The sequence below is a fragment of the Colobus angolensis genome, unplaced genomic scaffold (genome assembly GCF_000951035.1).
Source record: "Colobus angolensis palliatus isolate OR3802 unplaced genomic scaffold, Cang.pa_1.0 Scaffold175, whole genome shotgun sequence".
In the NCBI taxonomy this organism is placed as follows: domain Eukaryota; kingdom Metazoa; phylum Chordata; class Mammalia; order Primates; family Cercopithecidae; genus Colobus; species Colobus angolensis.
This window is the reverse complement of record NW_012114877.1, coordinates 5800585-5825947: the sequence shown is the minus strand read 5'-3', so window position 1 is coordinate 5825947 and position 25363 is coordinate 5800585. Positions and strand designations below refer to the sequence as shown.

The 25363-nt window shown below is 42.5% G+C and overlaps 1 protein-coding gene across 1 annotated transcript in view; it reads right to left on the bottom strand.

The window, feature by feature from the left end:
• Positions 1–25363, bottom strand: part of CHN2 (chimerin 2) — a 384101-nt gene that overhangs the window by 151997 nt on the left and 206741 nt on the right. Inside the window, 1 exon segment of the mRNA XM_011938647.1 lies at positions 6588–6626. Coding sequence (XP_011794037.1) covers positions 6588–6626 — 39 coding nt within the window.

Here is a 25363-nt window from a genome sequence, read left to right as displayed (position 1 = left end):
GAGTTAAGGTAACACTGGTACAAAGGCAGATGTGAAGGTGAGTTGATGGTCTCAGAGATTCAAAAGAGAATTGACAAGACTGGTTTACAAAGTGAATGGAAGGAGGGACCCTGAGCGACTGAGAGATTGAGATGCTACTACACAAACAAAGGATGCAGGTGATGGAACATTTCTGGACAGTTCCTCTCCTATGTCAACAGGCTAAATCCCACAGCTGCATTCTCTAGGGACCCTCTGAGCTTTAGCAAAGAAAAATTTGGTAATTCACCAATCTCACAACCAACAAAGAACAATCCCAGCCAGGGGCGACTTGGAGGAGGGAAGAGGGAAGGCAAACCCCAGAAGCGAGGGACTGCCACCTCTCTCTCCTGGCCCCTTGGCAGCAGACATCATTATTTGATGACTTATTTCTCAATAAGCAGGCCTCAGAATCTGCAAAACCCTGTTCTATGCTGTTCCAAACAACAGAAGTTGGCAAGTAGGCACAGAAGCCTATTTGCCATCTGGGTTACCTAGCTGGCTATAAAGATAATGAGATGACAATCAATGACCATGGCAGCCATATAAAAACAGGCCCAATCTCTTCTCTTAGCTTCAAATGAGAGCCTGCCCATCATTTTCGAGGTTAGCTATAGCAGAACAAACATCCATGAAAAAAATCTCTGAGGCAGAGTTTAATATAACTGAAATTTATCACATAATTTGAAAACGTTGCTTCTTGAATTTTCCTTGTTCAACAAATACATTTCACAAGTCACATGCAATAATGTATGTCAATTCTTGGGTGGTCTGTGAGCTGAGAGGTGATGTGATGGAATTGCTTCTGCAGCAATGTCCCACATATGTGCCAGGAATTCCCTGCCCCGGGCCCTCTGCCGCACACCAGAGAATTCTTAGCACCAGAGTAAGCTGTTTGGCAGGGGTGGCAGTCACTGGGGAACATGGAGGTGGAGCTCCCTAACTCCCCAAGAAACCCAAAGCAGATTGAGAAATTGAGAGCTCACTGACAGACTGTTTTACTTTTTCTCCAGTAAGAAAACTTGACTCACTCTGGGAACAGAATCAGACTGCTAATGGGTGAAAGCCCACAGCCTGGGTGGCCTTGAAGCCCAGGCCAGCTCCACCAGCTCCTAAGAGATCCAGCAGGGATGGCTTCTAACAGTCTACTTTCTTTCTAAGGAGGGTATATGGACCCAGGAGCTGAATCCAGCCACTTGGCCATGACACTGAGCAAGTATGACCCTATTCACTGCTCATGTCATCCCAGTTTTCATGGGAAAACCTTATGCACAGGGAATTATAGGTACTTTAGATGTTTTCTTTGGCTCAAATTCACCCTCCAGCCTGCCATGGGAAGGCCGTGCCTTGCTAACAGAATGTCAAGTCTTTTTTTTTTTTTGAGACGGGGTTTTGCACTTGTTGCCCAGGCTGGAGTGCAATGGCATGATCTTGGCTAATCGTGACTTCCGCCTCCCAGGTTCAAGGATTCTCCTGCCTCAGCCTCCTGAGTATCTGGGATTACAGGCATGCACCATCATGCCCGGCTAATTTTGTATTTTCAGTAGAGACAGGGTTTCTCCATATTGGTCAGGCTGGTCTCGAACTCCCAATCTCAGGTGATCCCCCTGCCTCGGCCTCCCAAAGTGCTGGGATTACAGGCGTGAGCCACCGCACCCGGCCAGAACGTCAAGTCTTAATGGGGATTTAATTATCTCGTCTAATGGTACTGTGAAAAACCTCTAGGAGGAGATGACAGTTGCCCACACACTGAGGGGTTTCAGGCATAAGTATGCATAAGAGAAACCTGTGGGGTTTGATACATTGCACATCCCCCCACTTTTCTGATCCAGAGATCTGTGGTAAGGCTGAGGAATAATTATCATAAATATTCTTCCCAAGTGATTCTGATGCTGGGATTCTGTAGATCAGGATTCTGAGGCTCTAAATTTCATATCTGTAAAACAGGCACAAGCTATGCCTGCATGACCTGCTGCCCAGGGGAGCCTCCAGGGAGAGCTGTCAGCCACTGCATCTGCTGCCTAATTGGCACTTGGCCTCTTAAGAAAGAAAATCTTTCAGAGCATAACCATGGTGGTTGGCTTTTGAACTTGCCTGCTCGAGGCAAAAAGTTTATACAGTTCTGGCTTAACGTTTAGAATGTAGCTTTATTATTATTTTTAAGTGAACTTGAAAGTAGCTTTTCTTTCAGAGCATTGAAACCAAAGCTTTCTCAGTGACTTCATCAATGTTTCTCGTGTTCAGTCTTGAGACTTAAGAATTAGTGGCAGATGTATGGTACTTTGGGACAAGATTATTCCACGGAAACAGCTCAGTGAGCCATGAAGTTAGCTTCTAAGAAAAGGAAAGGAGCAGAGAGGGCAGGGACTTAAAGGCCATCACATGGCATCATGGTTCCTTGAGTCAACAGCCGATCTTATCAATCTTTGTGGCCCAACTCTAAGCACAGTGTCTGGCTTAAGGAAGAGACTTAATATGCATTTGTTGAATGAAGGAGTAAAATTAATGAACACTATAATTTATATAAAATATTGAGAGAGCTGATTTCTTACTCTTACTCTTCTAAATTTCTTAGCCAGATATTTATGGTTGCCTTCCCAGCATCCATTTTCATCTTCCTGCTTCCAATATTACTCCAAATTTTCCAATCATGTTATACAGTGTTATATGGGGTTGATCCTTTCCTGAATTCCAGTGGTGAGTCCTGATTGGTTTAGGGCAGTCAGTACATCGCTGACCACAGTGATAGAGTCAGAAATGGGTAACCTAGGTCATTTAGGACTGAGACTCAATTCTGAGACTTTGTTAGATGTGTCAAGAAAGCAGACTGTTCCTTTGCCTGTTGCTTTTGGATAAGAAAGCCACTGCCCTGATATTGTTGATAGCTACAGGGGGATCCCAAGGGAAGAACATAGTAAGAGTACGGTCAAATCTAGGAAAGCAGAGCCAAGAAAGGAAGAAATATACACTGGATTTTGGTAATGTCATTTGAGTTGCTGGAACAGTCATGTCTGAAGTCAGTGCCTCTGGACTTTTGGCTTAAGTCAATCAATGTGATTGAGAGTAGTATTCTGTTGCTTGCAGCCAAGAATAAAACTTAGAAATCGCTTCTTAAAATGAATCATTAGAAATTGACTAATTTTCTTTTCTTTTTAAATTAAAGTTTTTTAGAGACAGGGTCTCGCTGTTGCACAGGCTGGAGTGCAACGGTATGATCATAGCTCCCTATAGCCTCAAACTCCTGGGCTCAAGTGATGCTCCCACCTTAGCCTTTTTGAGTAGCTAGGACTACAAGGCATGCCACCATGCCTGGTTAAGACAAATTTTCTTGTAGGAATAATGCCATAATTGGGGCTAGTGCTTCATAACAAGAATCTGACATTAAATAAGGCAAAGTTATGGCCAAAAAACGTCAACGAAAACAAGGATATAGCTACTTACTTGTCTAATCATTGCAAATAATAAATTTTTAAACCAAGTCCTATGCTATGGCAAAAAATATACTGTATCTAGTAAATATATGAGAGAATTGATAGTACCGAAAGTTGCTAGATTTTTAAAAAGTGTGTGATGGAAGAATATGGATTCCATACATGATATGATAATGAGTTAGACATCAGTATCTAAAATTAACCTCTCAAAGGATAATCTGTGAACATTTCAAAGAGAAAAGCTTGGTAATTCCTGGGGTTCAGAACAGGTTTACCAACAGTTTATTTAAAATAAGACAAATTCAATATTCTGAGAGCTTTGTTGGACTTTCATATCAGGAAAATGATATCATTTTAGCATATTTGGATTTTTTAAAAAGCATCTCATGAAGACCCTCAGATTCCTTCTCCTAGTCATTCTTCAAGACCCACATGCAAATTCGACTTCTATAGTCTTCTTTCCCAGGGGATAGAGGAGTAGTATTTTGTTACCAGAATTCATTTGCATTTTAAGTTTATTGGTTTACATCTGTCTCCTTGACTAGACTGTACATTGGAGGGAAGTATAAACCATACTTGATTCATTGTTGATTTCTAACACTTATCCTCTGACATTTAGAATGTATTTGCTGAAAGATTAAATGAATGGATGATATTCTTGGGAATAAGATGGAGTAGCATGAGCTTGATAATTCATATGTGGTCTAATACCCAAACTCAAATAATTCATGGATCCAGGATGACCAAAAGAGAGTTCTTCCTCACTGGTGGTCTGTAGGGCTTTGGTCAACACGTTTTTGATGCCATGGATGGCATACTCCCCTCACTTTCAGAGATCTACATCACTAGATGCCCTCAAAAGGAGCCTGGATGACTATTAGTTGGATATAATAAAGAGAAACTTTTGCAAGTAAAGTTTTATGATTATACAGAAAATTTTTTAAAAAACACAACTTGGTTAGATCCAAAAATCAAACTTAAAACTAATACAGAAGGGTTAAAATTGATATTGTCAACATTAAGTAGCAAAGATTTTCCAGCTTCCTCAAGACGTAGAAGTACTTTTAAGAGATGTTATCGGGTGGCCCAAGGTCTCTTAGAAGAAGGCAAAATGAATTTGAGCCAATGCCATCTTTTCGCTTCAGCAAAGCTCTCTGTGGTGGCATTCTCTCAACAAATATTTATTGGGTCATTAATGTATGCAAGGCCGTGTGTGAGCCAGTGTGCAAAGCACAGGAAGTCATGGAACACCCAATGCCTCTCACTACAGATATTCTGTTGATTTACTGTCAGAGCTCTTCACACTCCATTAGGAAACAAACAAACAAAAACATCGGATTACTAAGTCATTAGCATGGCCTTTCAAAACAGAAGATTGGAATGCAGAGCATTAGACTGGAAGGGCCCTTAGAGACCCAGCACAGCCCCATTATTTCACAGATGGAAGAACGGACTTATGTAATGAAGAACAAGGTGCCTCTGTATGTGCTGACAAGGAGAGATAAAAACAAGATGTTTGTGAAGTGAAACAAGCAAGCTGAAAGACACAGCGTAAAGCCATTTTTACACAACAACGACGAAAATGCCTAACATGAAGCATGTGCTTTTAAACAATCAGAAGGATCTGCCTCCCCAAATTCACAGAGTTCAGCAACTGGGAAAGGGAAGAGTTAACTGGAATATGGGGTGGGGAATTTGTGGATGTTGGGAAATTTTTACTCTCAGTTTTACATATTTCCCTAATGTCTGTCTTTTATGTAGCTCTGTATTGCTTTTGTAACAAATACATACACATATATTTATGTATGTGTGTGTGTGTGGCTGTATGTATATATATCAATATATAATATGTGTATGTGTGTGTGTGTATACATGCACTTATGTATATTATAATATTCTGAATAGAATGGACAAGTCTTGGACACACGCAGGCTGTGGGTTCCACTCAGAATGCTACCCCACTACTTTTTGTGAATACTTCACCAAGTTACTTAGCCTCCCTGAGCCATGGTTTCCTTACATGTGAAATAGAGATAATAACAGTCCCCATAGGCCTAGTATGGTGGCTGATGCCTGAAATCCCAGCAATTTGGGAGGCCGAGGTTGGTGGATTGCCTCAGTTCAGGGGTTCAAAACCACCCTGGGCAACATGGCAAAATCCATCTCTAATAAAAATAGAAAAAATTATCTAGGTATGGTGGCGTCTATAACAGTCCCACATACTTGGGAGGCTGAGGGGGTAGGATCACCTGAGCCCGGGAGGTGGAGGTTGCAGTGAGCTTAGATTGCGCCACTGCACACCAACCTGGGTGACAGAGCAAGACCCTGTCTCAAATAAATAAATAAATAAATAAATAAATGGTCCCCATCTTTGAGAGCTATGGTAAGAATTCAGGACTTGGCTGCTTGGTGCGGTGGCCAGCACAGGGCAGGTTCTTGATGGGGAGTGGTAACTCTGGCAGCTTCATTAGGAATGCTAACAATGATGGCAGAAGTGGAGCCTGAGCCAGGACCTGCGTCCCCTGGCTCTGGACACAGTGGGCTCCTCTTACCACAGTCCTGCCCTCTCTCACTGGGGAGTTCCTGAGTCAAGCAAATAGTACTAAGGAAAGAGAAGACAAGACTTAGGTGATGACAGCCACCTGCCTTCATGAGGGGAGCTAGGCGGGTGACTGATGATCAGGCAGGATCTGTTTCTAAGAGTCACCCTTGGTGACCAAACATGGTTCTTTACTATCTGTTCATTTTTCAGCGGTTGATGTCACATAATATTTTATCCTTAGAATGATTGGCCAAAAACATAATTCACAGAAATCAACACATTCTCATTTGCCAATCAACGGTGTAAAAAAATAAATAAATATAAAGCCCCAAACTGAAAGGCAGAGAGTCAGAAAGTCTACCTGTCTTTTCCTAGCATTTCTGAAATGGGCCAGAGCTGGTTCTTGGAGCCCCTGGTAAGAGGAGGAGGCTCAGATAATCCTCTCTGACTAATCTTTTTCCTCAGTGGAAAGAAAGATTTGAGTTTTCAATGCTGTGAGGTGGGAACACTTGTGTGGACCACATCGCTGGCAAGAATTGTTCAAAAAGGCTGGCCTGCTAAAGACTTCTGGGGAGATTTTCATTTCAGGTACTCACGGTATGATTTCCATATTGGAGGCTGGTATTCTTCAGCATCTAGAATAGAAAAAAAAAAAAAAGAAATCCATTATCAGCCTGAACGTCAAGCTGTCAACGTGTGTCTTCTCTGGAGGAACAACAATCTGTCTGCAATACTTGCATGTGGGTCTCGGGGGAACTCTCTTCTCATTTAGGGGGCAGTTCCAGGCACAGGGGAGGGGATATGCATGGAAACCTTGTGGACTCAGCACCACTTTCTTCAGCTCATGTACTGTGGCAGATCAATTGCTTAACAATTTTCATAGAGCCCAGTAAATCAAAAAAGATTTTTAAAGCAATTAACTTGATTGTACCCTCTAGTAATCCTTTCAAACGGTATTTACTTAACTTGGCATAGTAAACATATAATTTATCTCACAGTTTCCAATCAGACCTTTAGCCCATTTATTAAGACTTGAGGGCAAGATGCAAAGCGGCAAGTATGTAGTATTAAATCTGTGGAGTTGTGCAACTCAACCAACTGAACTCCTAAAATACTCGATCTGACAGCAGAGACACTGATGATTCCATTGGAATTGCATTATCTCCTTGAATTAACTCCAATGTGTGACTTAGAAAATTTCCACAAACCTCTCAGCAATCAGAAATGTCAGACTGACAGAGTTACAACAAAGTGGAGAGGCTGAAATTGTTATTCATCCATCTAGGAAACAGACAATGAGAGAAAACCTGCTTGTTCAGTCAACTCAACCATCCCAATGCTGACAGCTGAATTTATAATTCTGATGCAGTTATTAGAGTCGTCCTGCACTTACAGCTAATAAGACCTTGGGAAACCATGCTCTAACTTAAATAGGAGAAAAAAAATCTTTTTTTGCCAAACTACAGAATGTTGATGTGGAGGAACCTTGAGAGTTTTCTAGTTCAGCACCTTTAGATACGGAAACTCTGTTCTCATCATCCTCTACATCTGGTGCACCACACGGCCTGCCCTTAGACTACCCTTGTCCTTGTGTTCCTGTCCTGTTAAACGTTTCTTGTGACGGAGTCTCATTCTGTTACCCAGGCTGGAGTGCAGTGGCATGATCTTGGTTCACTGCAACCTTCACATCCTAGGTTCAAGCAATACTCCTGCCTCAGCCTCCCGAGTAGCTGGGATTACTGGCACGTGTCATCACACCCAGCCAATTTTTTATATTTTTGGTAGAGGTGGGATTTCACCATGTTGGCCAGGCTGGTCTTGAACTCCTGACCTCAAGTGATCCACCTGCCTCGGCCTCCTGAAGTGCTGGGATTACAGGCAGGAGCCACTGCACCTGGCTCCATTAGACTTTTCTGATCCTCATTCATGCAGTAAGGTGGTTTGAGGATGTTTTTCCACCTGAGAAACAAATAGGCTCTTCATAAATAAAAACTAACTCAAGGGTGGTATTCTTCCCCAAATCCTACTCACTTGTGCAGCTTAAATTGAATTATTTCACAATTACTACCTTGCTCTCTGGGGCCCACCATATCACAGTGCTCAACTAAATGCCTCTCATGCTCATTTCATACAAACAAATCTGTGTTGTTAGGACTGAATTGTCAAGAACCTACAGAGGGATAGTCAGCCACCTAGGCACACACACAGTCAGTGCATTAGTGATGGTTTACCATGTTATTTAAACTGGGTTTTGCTAAATCAATGTGTTCATTAACTCTGAATATTTTTGTCAAAGTAAGAGAATAGTGTCTTATAATAGTGAGACTTTAACCCAAACAACCAATTAATTTCATCCCATAGGTGACATAAATCAATTTCAATGGGTTACCATGAGTGTTTGTTTATAAAGAGTATTCAAACAAAATTAACCAAGTTGCTGAGTTTACAAAACAAATTCTAGTCCCATTCACACAATGCCACCTCATCAGAAATGCCAGGCCCTTTGTTTTTGTTTTTTGCTTTTTTGTTTTGTTTGTTTGTTTGTTTTTTGAGACAGAGTCTCACTCTGTTGCTCAGGCTGAAGTGCAGTGGCACGATCTTGGCTCACTGCAACCTCTGCCTCCTAGTTTCAGGCAATTCTCCTGCCTCAGCCTCCCAAGTAGCTGGGATTACAGGCATGTGCCACCACACTCAGCTAATTTTTGTGTTTTTAGTAGAGATGGGATTTCACCATGTTGGCCAGGCTGCTCTTGAATTCCTGACCTCAAGTGATCAATGTGCCTCAGCCTCCCAAAGTGCTGGGATTACAGGCATGAGCCAACGTGCCCCGGTTCTCTATGTTAAAATGTTGAAGCCATCTTCAAAAATATTTTTTCAAAGACAAATAGATACACACACACACACACACGATAGATTACACAGAAATGCAAATCCCTGAGATGCCACCTACTCAAAGCTGTAATGTCTTGTTATTTTGGATGAGGTTTATTTTATGAGGCAAGTACAACCTCCAGACCAAGAAGTGGTCAAACAAGTTCAGTATCTAGAGCACTGCCTTCTATATACTCAGGGAAGGTCTCAAGACAGAAGATGAAGTTCCCTTTCTGAAGGTCTTTAGTATAGTCCAGATGCTCCACTTGGATCTGCTAAGGTCTTCTTACCTAAAGTCAGAAGTTCAGCTAAGGAGACCTCTAGCTGTCCATTTGAGTCTTGTTGTTCTGTGGAAACCCTAGAGTTCTGTTTCATCTGAAACACTGGCCCCTAAGTTAATACTCCTTTAGGCTGTGGGCTACATAAACAACCTAGTCCCTTCCAGATGCTCCTTGTTGGCAACATAACCTAGAGGAAGAAATTTGCCTGCAGAAACTGGAGATCACAACATTTCCTAGTGTAAAATCCTTTCCAAGGCCTTCCCTGCATGTGGAATAAAATCCAGGCATCCTACTGTGGCCCATGGGTCCTGCATCATCAGGAGCCTGCCCACCTCTTTGACTCCACTGCAGACACTTTTCCCTTTTTTCATTTATCATCCAACTACACTGGCTTTCTATCTGTTCCTAGAACAAGTCAAGCTCTTTTGAGTCCTTGACCTTTACTTTGATGGACTCTGCAGGTAAAATGCCCTCCAATAGTTCGCTGCATGGCTCACTGGCTCCATCGCATAGGGCTCAGCTTGATGTCACCAGCCAGGGGCTTTCCCTGCCAAGTTCCTGTAAAGTGACCTTCCCTCTACCCCAGTCACTCTCCTCACAGAGAGCCGATTTTTCTTCATAGCACTATTGCCCTCTGAAATTATGTATTGATTTATTGGTTTGTTATGACTGGTCTCATCCTCTACTAGCCAAACTCCATAAAAGCAGGAATTTTGCTTCATTCGCTTCTGTGTCACCAGCCTTTAGATGGGTGCCTGGCGCATAACAGGCATTCAAAACAAAACAAAACAAACGTGTTAAATGAATGAATGAACTCTCAGGGTTCAAATCCTATCTCCGACAACTAATGGCTGAATAATTCGAAGGAGGTTATCTAGCTTCTTTTTTTAAAGAACCTCACAATGCTCATCTTTGTAAAACAGAAAAAATAAAAGTACCTACCTCATAACCTATCTCTTAGGGGCATTGTGGGAATTTTTTTTTTTTTTGAGATGGAGTCTTGCTCTGTTGCCCAGGCTAGAGTGCAGTGGCACAATCTTGGCTCACTGTAACCTCTGCCTCCCAGGTTCAAGTGATTCTCCTGCCTCAGCCTCCCAAGTAGCTGGGATCACAAGTGTCCACCACCGCACCAAGCTAATTTTTGTATTTTTAGTAGAGACGGGGTTTCACCATCTTGGCCAGGCTGGTCTCAAACTCCTGACCTTGTGATATACCCGCCTCGGCCTCCCAAAGTGCTGGGATTACAGGCATGAGCCACTGCAACCGGCCACATTGTGGGAATTAAATGAGATAGTGTATATGAAATTATTGGGACAACATCCTGTCAATTTTTTATATTTTTCTGCAAGTTCTCAGCAGAGCGCCACTAATGTCGTTGTTGTTATTGTTACATCACTCTGCCTTGATTCTTCCCAGGTGAGCCTATGCTGTTGTCTTGTCTCTCTTGACTGCAGCCAATGACTGCCTCTATTCTTGCCCCCAAGATCTGAAGCCTGTCATTAAGTTCCAGGGCTGTTGTCATGGAAGGTTTTTCTTTCCCATAAAAGAATTCATAGTGAGGGGCCATTTGTCATGCTTCAGTGGAACAACTATAATTACCTTGGCCTTAGAAATATGTTTCACAAACCACTAAAGCACACTGTTAGGAGGCCTTGGTCAAGCGTCAGAGCACAAAATATTTTTAATATGTTGAAACCAATCTTTAGTGCCTCCAACTCTGCCCAACCAACACATACACATATTTGCCCTAATTTCAAACAATACTTTTCAAAGATCAACTTGAGTCTTGGATAGACTGACACTTAAAAAAAAAATAGGTTTTCAAGGTCATTTAGTTCACTTTGTCATTTGGCAAATGAGGAAAATGAAATGCAGAATGATTAAGTGGTTACCTCAAGGTCATAAAACAAGTTAGAGGCAGAGGTGAGAGCTTTGTCTTCTAGAGCTCTGACACATCATTCATCCTTACCAGGCAGTCCCCCCTAATTTACATATATTGAAATCAAGAAAACAAAATTATTACATGTTACATATGTTACTTCAATTCTTGTGAGGCTTAAAAGAAAAAATAAAAGAAAGAAAGAAAATTAGTGGTGTGAAAAATTGTCATTAAGCCAAATGGTAGAACATATTCCATCTGTGCACACACCCCCATTGCATAAAGTCCAGGAGACACAAAGTACTGGAAATACTGACAAGATAAAGCATAATGCCTTTTGAAAATGTATTATTTTGTTAAACATTTTGAAGAAATAAGGAAAGGGGAGGAAGGAGAACAAGAAGCCCCGTATTAATTTAAAAAAAAGAAAAAAAACTATCCTTGAACTCAGAAGACAGTTACACATTTTTAGAAAGGAACAATGAATTACAAAGATCAGAGAGGCTTAGAAGGCATATTGCTTAAAAACTTTGACTAATATGTATCTAACCTTTAAAAAACATGTCAACCTTTTGACTCAGCAATTCTGTTCATGGGAATCTAGCCTAAGGTAGTAATTGAACGCATGTACAAAGATATACATGAACAAAATGTTCATCGCTGTGCTGTGTGTAAGAGTAAACCTAAAAGCACAGAAAGAAGGGAGTGGTTAAATAATTATCATAGACCCAGTCATGAAAATGACAGTTTGGGTTACAGCTTTGTGGTTGAGAGCATAGCCTCTGGAACTAGACTGCTTAGGTTTAAAACCCAGCTCTGTCACTTACTAGCTGTGTGACCTTAACCAAGTTATCTTCTCTGTCTGTACCTCAGTTTTTAAAATCTATACAAGGAGAGTAATATCATCACCCAACATATAGTATTGTCATGAGCACTGGATCGGTTAATATTTATAATGCTTAGTCTGCAAACAAAAAATCACAAATATGTTTTATTTCATGAAAGCCATGTGCAGGAGAAAGCTACAAAAGAAGAGACTAACAGAACAACAACAACAACAAAAGAGAGATTACTCCAGATAAAGAGTGCCATCAAAAAAATTCCTACTGAAGGATGGACATAACATAAATTAGGAGAAAAAATAAAATACAATGTGTAGTCTCATGCCTGGCATATGGTAAATGCTATACTAGCTGTTATTATGTACGTTTAATGATAAGAAACTATTTATGCTACATTGTTAAGTATTAACAAATCAGGTTATAAAATAGTTTATTAAATATTATCTCATTTTTAATAAAAGGTTAATATTCATATACATAGAAATTATCAAGAAGGCAATAAACCCAATTATTAAGGCTTGCTGTACCTGACAGTAAAAATGCAGGTGATTTCTACTTTTTCTTCTTTTGCTTACTTGTATTTTACAATTTTCTGTACATATTGCTTATATAAAAATAAAAAATAATGAGAAATAAATTTGTAGGAGTGCTAGTTTTTTTTAAAAGTACACTGACTAAACAAATCAACACCTCAAAAATAAAGTAGATATAAAAAGACCCAACAAAAATAACTGTTGTAATAGCACATACAGCATGCACAGTATTTGTGCAGGAAGAGCTAGGAGTGAGACAAAAGGCAGTTACTTCTGCAGCAAAAGGCCATGTCTGATTCCCTTGGCCCTCCTTTAAAAAATCTGTGAAACAATTATCAATGAGTAATTCTAAGCAGCCTGGGAAACAGGTGTCTCCTCTCATGAAAGGATGGGGAAGGAGAGGGGAAGATACAGATGCTTAGAAAATGATCAAAACCTTTAAAAGATGGGTAATAAGACCATTGAAATAATCCATAAAGATTCTGAACATGTTAAGAAGAGGAAAGAAAAACAGGTTAAAGGGGCCTGAAAGTGCAGGTTAAAACTTGAAAGCCACCTTAAGAAAACCTTATGTGCTAAAGTTAACTAAACCTCAAAAAGATGATGCTGCTGTTCTGGTCTTTGAGGGAAAACAAAGAATTCTGGGATTAGCCCACAGAAAGCTTCTCAATGTCTGAGAAAGACTAGGGGACAACCAGGACAATAGGGAATAGGTGGCATAAAAGCGCATCTTTCTGGATCAAGAGCACAGCAAAAATAAAGTCATACCTCTGTTGTTTCCACTGAACTTTAAAGTAATACACCATTGCTGAAAAACAGAAAAAGTCCAATAATTTAAAAATGTATACTGCAGAAAGTTCCCAAACTGTGGGGGGAAAAAGGCACCATTAAGAGATTTGTGTGAATCCTTCCAGATTTTGTTCTGTGAATAGCTGGAATAAAAATTTACAAAAATGGTTTCATACCATACATACTGTTCTGCAATTTGCTGTTTGAATTTCATGATATTGCTTCAGCATCTGTCCATGTCAGTACACATAGATCTATGTTATTTTCTTTTTATAACTGTTGCTTGGACTTCCATTACATGAGTATAGCAAAATATACTTAATTCATTTATGTTATAATTTCTAACTGATGGACATTTAGACTATTTTCCACTTTGGGCTATGATATAGTTTGGGTCTGTGTCAATTCAAGTCTCATTTTGAAAACTGTAATCCGTACGTGTTGAGGGAGGGACCCCGGTAGGAGGTGATTGGATCATGGGGGTGGTTTCCCCCATGCTGTTCTCATGATAGTGAGTGAGTTTTCACGAGATTTGATGGTTTAAAAGCGGCATTTCTTTCTTTGCTCTCTCCCTCCCTTGCCACCTTGTGAAGAAGGTGCCTGCTTCCCCTCCACCTTCCGCCATGATTGTAAGTTTCCTGAGGCCTCCCCAACCGTGCAGATCTGTGAGTCAATTACACCTCTTTCTTCCTTCATAAGTTACCCAGTCTCAGGCATTCTTTATAGCAGTGTGGAAATGGACTAATACAGGCTACTGTAAACAATGCCATACTGATACAGGTGCAGTATAGATTCGGGAAAGTTGAACTGCTGGGTAAAGGGTCTGTGCATTTTTTATTTTAAAATGGCCTTCAAAATAAGTCAAGTCAATTGAAACTCTCAGCAATGGGTACAAGAATGTCCATTTCCCCATACCCTCCCTCACCAACACTGGGCTGTTATCAATATGCTCTTAATTTCTGATGCCTTAAGACTCAGTTAGAAAACTCACAGATGAGACTAAGAATGCATTTGCAGGGAAGCAAACGGAGACACAGAATGCTCCTGGAAGTGAACCTGTGGAAACATATGGCCGTGGAGTGCAGGGAACATACGTGAATCCACACATTTGGGTGGCAGCAGCTGGAAGGCTGTATTCTTCCAGGCATTTTTAGCTCCAGAAATATGTTGATTTGATGGAATCACCTGAGGAGCAAGTGTAAAGGAATTTGGAGACTGATTAATGAAGAAAAATTAAAGAACACATGTGCTCCACTTGGTTAAGTGACAACTGAAGAGGAAATACCTGCAAACATCCGGGAGAGCCAGATTCCTTCACTTGGCTCAGTGGAGGATGACTAGACTCATAGAAAAACACAGGCAGAGGCTCTGGAAAATGAGAGGAGTCAAAGTTTCACCGATGTATAGAATGATCTGTTAAGGACGTTGAAGATGACCTATTTTCTTAGAACATTTCAAATAAAGCTTTGTATATGGCAGCAGTAGATCATTTAAGAAACAGAAGAGAAGGACTGGTTTTCTCCCTGTGCCATCCCCTCTCCCAGAAAAGCCAGATCTGTGCTGTCACTTTTGATTTATTGATGCAAACATTTGTAAATGGGCTGCAGTAGGCTTTTTCCAGGGAAGTTGGGTGAAAACAGGTTTTTCAGTCAGGCATGGAACAGCCTCACAATGAGACAGACAGTTCAGAATTTGTTGGGTGATTAGCTTAATGGGCCCAGAATGGGTTGGGATCCAAACGAAAGCAAACAACAACAGCAGGAGTGGGATGTTGTGTCTGTGCGCACGCTGCAATATGTCTTCGACACATACATTATGCCCACGCTTGAGTCCTTAGCAGTATGTCCTCACGGACAGAGTGCACAGCCTCTAGCTATGATCTTGTCAGGCCAGCACGGTCAAATGGTGCCAGGCCTGAGCTGTGAGACTACCTGGAGATCATCCTAACTGCTGCAAAACACTCAGATCTGAAGGCTGTTAGAGAGCTTGCTTGCTAATGCTTGTCCCCTGTGCAGGTTCCCTGCATTCCCCTGAGAAATTAGACATCCATGTATTCTGTTTGGAAATTCTGCTTGGGTAAGGGATGAAGGCCTGCTGTCGGTCTGACTATGAATCTCATATCAGGGATTTTTCTGTTTGAGTCCTACTTGCAGAGAATAGTTAGTAAGACAAATTCCAGGAATTATTGCTGGACTCTGAGGCTGGGCCCCAAAAACAAGGGAAGTGATTTTCTGAAGATGATGAAGCCATGGAGGGCCTTGGGCTGGAGTCTGTGGTCACTAGAGGGCACCAGGGCCACATGGAGCTTCTGTCTTGAGCCACTTATTCTGTACACAGAGGCATGATGAGATTCTCCCATTCAACAGGTACTTATTGGATAAATGCAACAAGCCAGTCCTTGGGCACAATATGGTGAACAGGTAGAGAGGGCTTATGAAACTCTGTATGGTCTGGCCCCTGACCACCTCTCCCTGGTCATCGCATTTGTCTCTCCTCTCACCACTCTGGCTTTTCTTTTGCTCCTTGAACACATCAAGACCATACCAGTCTTAGGGATGTCACGCAGTCTCTTCCCTCTTGCCTGCACATTGCTGGCTTCCTTATCATGGGATCTCAGCTTAAATGCTCTGGCTCCTCAGAGACATCTTCCTGGACCCGACAACCTAAAGCATTTCCCCAGATACTCTCTTCAATTCTTTGTAGAGCCTTTTCCCATCCGAAACGTTTTGCTGTGTGGTTATATATTTCTTTAAGTTTTGTCTTCCCATGCTAGACAGATAGTACTGTGAGAGTAGGAACCTCATTGATCTTGTCCTCCAATGTGTGGGTCACCCTTAGCCTGTTGGGTACTTCTTGTGCATTAGAAAAAGCTGTCTTTTTCAGGCAGGTGTACAGCTTGGCAATTAGCACCTGTGTGTAGAGAAGATGCTTCCTCTGAGGGGCAGAGCCCCAAACCAGAGCATGTGGCCTGGCGAGGGGAGCCCAGGCTGTGTTCAGCCCCCACTCGCCCTCTCAAGTGGCCATGACTGCTGTAAACCAGGACACAGCAGGTACCCAAAGTGTTAGACAAGTAAAAGACAGAAACTCAAAACTTGCATTCTTTTGAGGGCCCTAAACAAATAACAAGGCAACTGTAACATAGCAAGAGGATGCATACAAGGAGCATTGATGGTGGTAGGACTCCTCAGTCTTTGGAGGGCTGCATGGGCCAGGGGCAGTCAGGCTCTTCCCACACCCTGATGGATCACCTCTGCCTTGAGTAGTCCTGTTCAGGGTCCTTCAAGAGCAGTCTCAGAGGAGTGAAACCTAACAGCAAGGCCTAAAGTCCCTAAAGACAAAGAGAAGAGTAAGCTCTGTTACCACAGCACATGGAGCCCAGTCAAGCAGGTAGGCTATTGCCTGGACATCTACTGCAGAAGCCCACAGTAAGGAGTGTCTTTGTGGATGAACGGGCTTTTGGAGGATACACAGGCTGAGGTGTGGCCTGCGGGAACCACAGGCAAGACAGGACATGGCACTGAGAGCCAGAAGTGGCTCAGCTTGCTGTCTGAAACAGGCTCTGCTGTGTCTGGGTGGGTGGCCAGAGGGTGTTTTGGAGGGGCGAGGGATTATATTGAAGAAGTAAGTAGGGGCCAGATAATTAAGCATTTTACAACCATGCTAAGGACTTACCTCTTTTAGAGGGCCGGGAAAATGCAAGCAGGGATAATACAGAGTTCAGATTGTATTTGAGAAGGATCATTGCAGATGAGAAAGTGGACTGGAGGATGAGAAGATGGGAGAAAGAGAAGAGAAGAGGCAGTGAGACCAATCAAGGGACTGGTCAGTAACCGAGGAAGGTGACACTAATGATCTGAACTTGAATGGTGGCAGTGGCGAAGGAGAAAATGGGATGGATGTGAAGGACATGGAGAAGACAGAATCTACAGGACTTGATGATAAACTGGATATGGACAGGGAAGGGAAGGAGGGAACATGACTTCTAGCTTGGGCAGAGGAAGATGAATGGTTTTTGGCTTAAGCATCTTGATGGGTAGTGTTGCCATTCACAGAAAGGGGCAGACCAGAGAAGCAGGCCTGGCAGATGGCGAGGCTCTCAGCTTTTGCTGCTGGAAAGCGATGGCTGAGGAATGGCCAAGTGAACATCTCTAAGAGACTTGCAGTTCAGAAAAGAAGCCTGGACTGGAGATCCAGGAATGGAAACCCCAGCGTACATATGGCAGCTGTAGCCACTAAAGTAGACACATGACACAGGGGGAACATGAGAGTGGGGGAGGGAGGCCTTTGACAGAGCCCCTGAGGAGCATCAGCACTGAAGGGATGAGAAGAAGAGGGAAAGAGGCAGAGACCAGAGCGATAGGAGGGAAACCCCAAGATGGGGTGACATGAAAGGCAAAGCACAAGACATTTAAAAAGGCGGAAGTGGTTAACAGAGGCGGCAGCTGCTCCAGTGAGATACGCGTGGGGAGAGCTGTTGCTGCAGCAACATGGGGGTTTCTGATGACCTTGCAATGGGGTATGGGAGGAAGCCACAGGCAAGTGATGTGAAGGGCAAGTAGAAATTGAGAAAATAGAGCTTGTAAGAGGGAGGTTTGATGGAGAAATGAAAGCAAATGGTGGCAATATAGGGAGACAAGGGGTTGAGGGAGAGAAAAGACACAGGAGCTTCAATTCGGTTATCATCATTATTACCTTTGCCAAACCACTGGCCATGTCCCTGGTCTCCCTCTCTCCCAAGGCACTCTCCCCACTTGCTGGTACAAAGTGCAGATTTCTCACAGCCAGATGGAGATGCTTTCCTGGTGGACAATTACCTCCTTTATTATTCACACACCTCCTCCCCTGCTATTTCTTTGGAGACAACCTCACCACCACTACTTCTGTTCAACCTAGAGGCCTGTCTCTCCTCCCCAGACATTCTGCCTTCCAGTATCTCCTTGCCTCTTTACAAATTATTTTCATCAAAGGAATGTTTTCCTGGCCTTCCTCCAGAAGAAGCCCTTTGGGGTATTCATTTATTCGTCCAACAAATATTTGCCCAGAGCTTACGCCCTAATTGGCACAAAACAGTGCACTAGACATGGGTGCAGATATAAAGGCAAGATGCAGAATCTAACTACAGGAATCAGTTAGGAGAAGAAATAAGACATCAACTTATTCATTCATTCAATGAGCACTAACTGCCTGCCTGCTGAGTATCCAGCCCCTGGCCACATGTACACATCACCATAACACAAGGTAGAAAGTGGAATGTTACAAGATCAGGGCAAGATTAGACCTAAAGTGCTGCTGGAATAGAGGGAGAAGATTATTTTAATCAGTTATTTCTTAATAGTTATTCCTTTATTCATCCCCTTCCTGAAGAGGTTAGCTCTTAGAGAAGGAGACAATTTTGATGTATCCCCAGTCAGCTCTCCATTCTTGCCATTTAGAAGAGCCAGCATTTTCTCCTACTATAATGATATATTTTTTGGTGCATCTTGAGTTCACTGTGGGCATTTGTGTCTCTTCTGATATACAATGGTTGTGGCAGTGATAGACAAACCTCTCATTAAAGCAACCCATAGATCATGGCCCTGGCATTTTTATTCCTAGCAAGCCAAGAAAGATTTTTTTGGACATAGTATATTCGGAGTCAAAAAGTCCTGAAGCAGAGATGGAAGAGAAGGTGGGGTCTTCCACTAAAAGTGGACAGGAATTTTTAAGTGCCTGCTTATTCCAGATTCTGGGATAGGCCCCTTCCATACATTATCTGGGATCTTTACAACTTTCCTGAATCATCTCTCCATCCATTCATCTGTTCATCCATCCATCTAACCATCCCAGCCATCCAACCATCCACCCGTCCATCTACCCATCCATTCTTCCAGCAAATATTTACGTGCCAGGCACTGTGCCACAGGATAAAGATATAGCTGTGACCAAGGCAGGTCCAGTCACTGCTTTCAAGGTGCCTTCAGTCCAGCAACGAAGGCAAACGAACATCAAACAAGTGATTGTAAGAAACTACAAAAAGTGTTATGAGAGACAAAGTTCAGGGTGCCCAGGAAGCATGGAGCAGACACATCCCCAAAGGTATGTGTTTTTATCTCTTAGAAATGAGGGAACTGAAAGAGATGATAGTCACTTTCCCAAGGCCACATGGTTGGTGAAAAAGTAGAATTCAAATCCAGATCTGTTTGGCTCTGGAGTCCATTGATTTTTATCCCGATGACCCTAGTTCCATAGGGGGAATCAGCAGTTCAGAAGCTAAAGTGAAATTTTCAGTTCTTTCTTATGTCTGGTCTGCTTCAATGATAGAACATGGTTTGAACATTGTAGAAAACAGCACTAGAGAATTAGAAAACACTCATGACATTATTTAATTTTCTGCCACCTTTTAGAACAAATAAAGTAAAATCTCACTGAGATGCCCTCCTCCCTCTCTCCCTCCCATCCTTCTCTCCTCCCTCCCTCTTTCTGTCCTCCCTGTTCTTCCTCAAGGACCCTCTGCATATCAGGTACTACGTGCAACTCTTTCCCAGATTTCATTATCAGTAGAGATACTATTGATCTCTATTCATAGAGATACAGTGCTCAGTGCTGGCCTGGCAACAAACGGGCCGTCTGACCTAGCAGAGTCATTTCTCGCAACTGGCACCGTTCATAACAATTGGTGTGGTTAATATAATTGTAGTAATTCATATCAAGAATGGGCATGTTGGCAGCCAGTCACTCTGGCCCATGCTTGCTACATCCTTGTTTGTCTTACAGGCTGAAAGCAGAGCCTGCTGCAGTGGAACTGGACTATCAGAGGGCCACTGGCTTTACCTCTACATGTGAAGGAGGGAGCTCCAGAGAGGGGAAAAGCAAGGAACCACAGAAGGATGAGAACAAGGCAGAACACCGTGCTCTCATCAATAATCAAGCAGAAGCCTGAAAGATGATGGTGGGTTTCTTGCTCCAGCTCCACTCCCAGTTCTGGGTGATTATGGGCTATTCCCTCAACCTTGACCCACATGGGCCTCAATTTTCCCATCTGTGAATATAGAGACGGGGCTAGACACTCAGTAAGCACTCTCCTGGTTGGAAGCTCCAAGACACTTTCAATTCTCAGTCTCCTAGCAGCTGCATTCTCCCTACGCAGACCCTGTGATTGAAGCTGTTCAATGTGACTCAAAGCTCAAAGGCGGCATGTGGGTGCCAGCAGTTGTGGTGAACCCATCCTTCCTTCCTTAAGGAAACAAGTGCACCCTTTATGTGCCAGCGAATTACCTACATGTCCCATATATGTGCTGAGAATTAGTCTAAATGAAGACATGCTTTATGCCAAAATACACTCCTGGCCTGTGAGGGAAACTCAGGAGGTGAACTCCTGTCCTCTACCTTGTCCTGTATTTTCCCCCTGGGGAGGTGGGAGCAATTTGTCTCTTGGCTGTGTTCCAGCCCTTAGAAGCACTGTCCAGGTGGTACATAGTTGCCTTCCTGGTGGTCTAGCTCTGCAGCACCTGGAGGACAGGTAAATATGCTTAATTTGGGGGCTCAGTGGTTAGCAAGCACACCTGGCTAATACCTTCCTGCCTGCCCTTACTAATGAAAGTGCCACTTTAGCCTGGGCCTGCTCTGCAATGCTTGATTTCTGTTTGTTCAGAACAGGACTGCTGAATATTGAGGCCCCCCAAACAAACCCCCGCAGAAGGCAGTGTGCATTTTCCTGATGATATCGTCCCCCAAAAGATTTCTGAATATAAAAACTTTTCATAACATAAAGGAAATGGTCAGATATTTACTCATAATACTTAATTCAAATAGGTATATATACCTGAATTCATTAATTCAGTTATTTGTACAAATTAAAACTTATGGTTAAAATATACAAATTTAGAAATATTGCTTTCTGCAACTCACATTTCATGGAACAACTTTACTTTTTCCATGTGTATATTTGAGCTTCAAATGATTTTTAGTCATCTAAGACTTTCTTTTCCCACAGCACATCATGCTTGCTTGTTCCTTAATCTTTTGAAAGAAAAAAATTGTAAAGTCCCTGTCCAATGCTGCCACTGGGCACTTTATCCACTCACAGTCACACTTTCACATTATATAAGAACAGCTGGCTTTTATTCATTTTGAAGGTGGTCTCCACAACACAGCCATATTACATTGCTATATTGGCATATATATTATATTGTTATATACAGTATTGTCATTATTATTATTTTTTGAGATGGAGTTTCATTCTTGTCACCCAGGCTGGAGTGCAGTGGTGCAATCTTGGCTCACTGCAACCTCCACCTCTCAGGTTCAAGTGATTCTCCTGCCTCAGCCTCCCAAGTAGCTGGGATTACCAGCACGTGCCACCACACCTGGCTGATTTTTATATTTTTAGTAGAGACAGCGTTTCACCATGTTGGCCAGGCTGGTGTTGAACTCTTGACCTCAGATGATCCACCTGCCTCAGCCTCCCACAATGCTGGGATTACAGGCGTGAGCCACTGCGTTCGGCCAGCATTGTCATAATATGGCTAACAAAAACAAAATATTGTTATACTGCTTGTTAAAGTCATCTTTAAAAATCTGCTATGGAATACTATGAAGGCACAAAAAGGAATAAGGTGGCTAATATGGAAAGCTCTCCAAGATGTTAAATTTTAAAAATGAGGCATAGCTTGCAGTTTCAGTACATGAAACAGGTCTGGAAGAGACTGCCAAGGGCTGAGGTTGTGTCTGTCTGCAGAGGAGATCTTGGAGGCTGAGGGTCAGGAGAAGTAGGGAGATTTGGTTTTCACTTATATCCTTTTATATCATTTACATTAAAAAAAAGTGTAGCAAACTTTTTAAAAGGTTGTTTACAATTATATTTAGCACTTGTTATATAAATATACCTAGGTTAAATTTCTTAGCTTCCTTTTTTAAAAATGATTACATTAAGTGACCACTACAAAGGTCCAAAACTATCACTGATTAAGATCATTTCAAGTCTATTGTGACTTTTCCAGAATGTCACTGAGGGTTCAAAATAAATTAACTGAGTAATCCAATGGCATGACAGGCTTTATATAAAATAAAATCTGAGATAACATTCCTTTTGGGAAAGATAATTTTGACAGATATCATGTAGTTATCTTAGCCTTTATTAATAGCCTTTCATTACGTTAAGTTGTTAGATGTTTTGCATGCAGTGTCTTATTTAACACCAGGGCTGGGTGCAGTGGCTCATGCCTGTAATCTCGGCACTTTAGGAGGCTGAGATAGGGGGATCACTTGAGGTCAAAAGTTTAAGACCAGTCTGGCCAACATGGTGAAACCCTGTCTCTACTAAAAATACAAAAATTAGCCAGGCATAGTGGCACTAGCCTGTAATCCCAGCTACTCAGGAGGCTGAGGCATGAGAATTGCTTGAACCTGGGAGATGGAGGTTTCAGTGAGCCGAGATCACATCACTGCACTCCAGCCTGGGTGACAGAGCAAGACTCTGCGGCAAAAAAAAAAAAAAAAAAATACAACCAGCTTATGAAACAGGTATTATTAGTCCCGTTGCACAGGTGAAGAAACAGAGGAATGGTGAGGTTGCCCAGAATCACATAAATAATCACATATATTAATCATATAGTAGAGCTGAATATTCAAATCTAGCATTGTCCAGTTCTGAAAAGCATACTTTTTTCATTACAAAGTTCTGTCTCTCATACTGGACCCTGCAACGTCCTAGGACTGCACATGTATTATAACACTTCATTTCCAAACAGCACCATGAGGTGGGCACTCTTATCCCATTTTACAGACTTGGAATCTGAAGCCCACAGAGGATGGGGCCTTGCCCAGAGTTGGCCAACTCATTTGTATCCCATAAGAATAAATTATGGCCAATAACATGTGCACTCAACAGTTCTCTTGGGAAGACTGACCTATCATATTTTATCATAACAATCAAACTCATTTATGTCACAACATTCAAGATGTTACTTCGGTCTCTCTATTAGTACATTAAGCCTGCCTTCATCTATTTCCAACCTAAACCTTACCCCTTACTGTAAGACCAGTAAAAACAGATGGGGCCCAGTCAGGCTGTCTAGTTGGCTCTGATTCTTGAAGCCTCCTGAGACTGGGAGCCTCCGGTTTTCCTCTCCTTCTGGGTTTTGGTGTTCTGTGGTTTCTTATCACTTGCTTTAAAAATAACTTCCAGGGAAAATATTTCTTAAAGATCACACGCGCTGCATTAGCAACACTTCAGACACCTCATCAACCACACCACAGAGCAAGAAACAGCACAGCAAGCATGTCTGTGATGTACAGGAAGACGCAAGAGTAAGGACCAAACAGCCAAAGCAATCTCTCACAACCTGCAAGATGCTAACTGAAAGTTCCACATTAAGCTCTGCATTCGCATGCATTTATCACTTCCATGCCAAATGCTTGAATAAATGTATGCAGGAAGGAAAGCCTTCCTGTCACCACGTGGCAGCCTGGGTGACAGCATCAGTAGGTCTATAATTAAAATTAAAGGGTTAAGAGTAAGGCAAACAACAAGTGGTCCCAATGATTTCCGCAAGAGAAAGTATTCGCATTACATAACAGAGTGAGAAGAATAGACCCCCTCTCTGCGCTCTGCTGTTATCTGAGTGTTGCATGTCTTCATAGAGTTGGGGACAGCTGTACTGCATGCTGGCAGCAGTCATATCCTCTTGCTGTTTGCACAGTGGAACATTTGTCTTCCTAATCGCAGCATGTGAAAGTTCCTGCTTCCACTACCAGAGTCTGAAACTAAAATTAAAACAAACCTGTCCTTAATAGGTAGCTCCTGTCTGAGACTGTTTGTACTGGTACCCTCTGTTTATCTATTTTCAGCAGCACGGTCATAAGGAGGAATTGTATATTTACACACCTGTGCCTTTATAAAAGATCATTTGTTCATGTTCTCCTCTGTCCATTTAACAAACATTTACCCTTCACTCTGTTCCTGATCCCAAGTTAGGCACTGGGTACACACAGATGACAAAGTCCTTTCCCTGAAGCAGCACCCAATTCTAGAGGGGAAACAAGCAAAGGGGAGTCTATGGAGGAGTGCATGCAAGGGTGGCAGGTGCCGGAAGACAGGAGCCAGGTTCCTGGCAGGGGCGAGTGGGAAGCTAATGAGGAAGACCTCACAGAGATGACATTGGAGCTGGGCAGTGAAGGATGAGTAGGAGTTTGCCAGGCTGTGTGCCAGGGAGGGAGAGGAAGGTGGAGGTAAAAGGGTTGGAATGTTGTTTCCACTTCAAGTGAAAACTTGAAGCAAGTTTTCTGAGAAAGCAAGGAGACTTTCTGGTTAGAATGTTAAGCTTGTTTTTTTTTTGGACAGAATCTTGTTCTGTTACCCAGGCTGGAGTACAGTGGCACAATCATGGCTCATTGTGATCTCAGACTCCTGGGCTAAAGAAATCCTCCTGCCTCAGCCTCTGGAGTAGCAAGGACTACAGGTGCGCACTACTGTGCTTAGCTAATTAAAACTTTTTTTTTTTTTTTTTTGTAGAGACAGAGTCCCACTATGTTGCAGGTTGGACTTGAACTCCTAGTCTCTAACTCCTGGGCTCAAGCAATCCTTCCACCTTGGCCTCCCAAGAAGCTAAGACTACAAATGCATGCTACCACACCCAGCTAATTTTTAAATTTTTTTGTAGAGGCAGAGTCTTACCGTGTTGCTCAGGCTGCACTTGAACTCCTGGGCTCAAGTGATCCTCTCACCCTTGACTCCCAAAGTGCTGGGATTACAAGTGTGGGTCACCATGCCCAGCCTCAAAGGAGTGTTTTCTCACAATGGATAGTTAACCATTTTTATTGGGAGTCAGTTCCTCAACAAAAGCCATCTTTCAGTACCTGTCTTACATAGCCAAATACTGGAGGATCAGGCAACCTTTCAAAGCTGACAGATTTCAGGCTTGCAATCTGTCAAAGGGCAGTGAGAGGGCCACAAGGGAGATTCTCCAGGAGGACTCTGCTGTCCCACCTTCTCTTGTAGGCAAGTGGCCCATTAGCTCTTGCTGCTCATGGAAAAACTCCCATCACAACTGTCCCCAGTGAGTATCTCCTGGCTTCTGGTAGAATGAAGAGGTGTGAGTCCCAGGGCAAAGCTACCCTACTGGAGCTGTCCGTGTGTCCCCTCAGTTTTCCCTGGCAGCTTTACTCTCCTCAGCACCAAAGCAGAGCCAAATGCTTGTA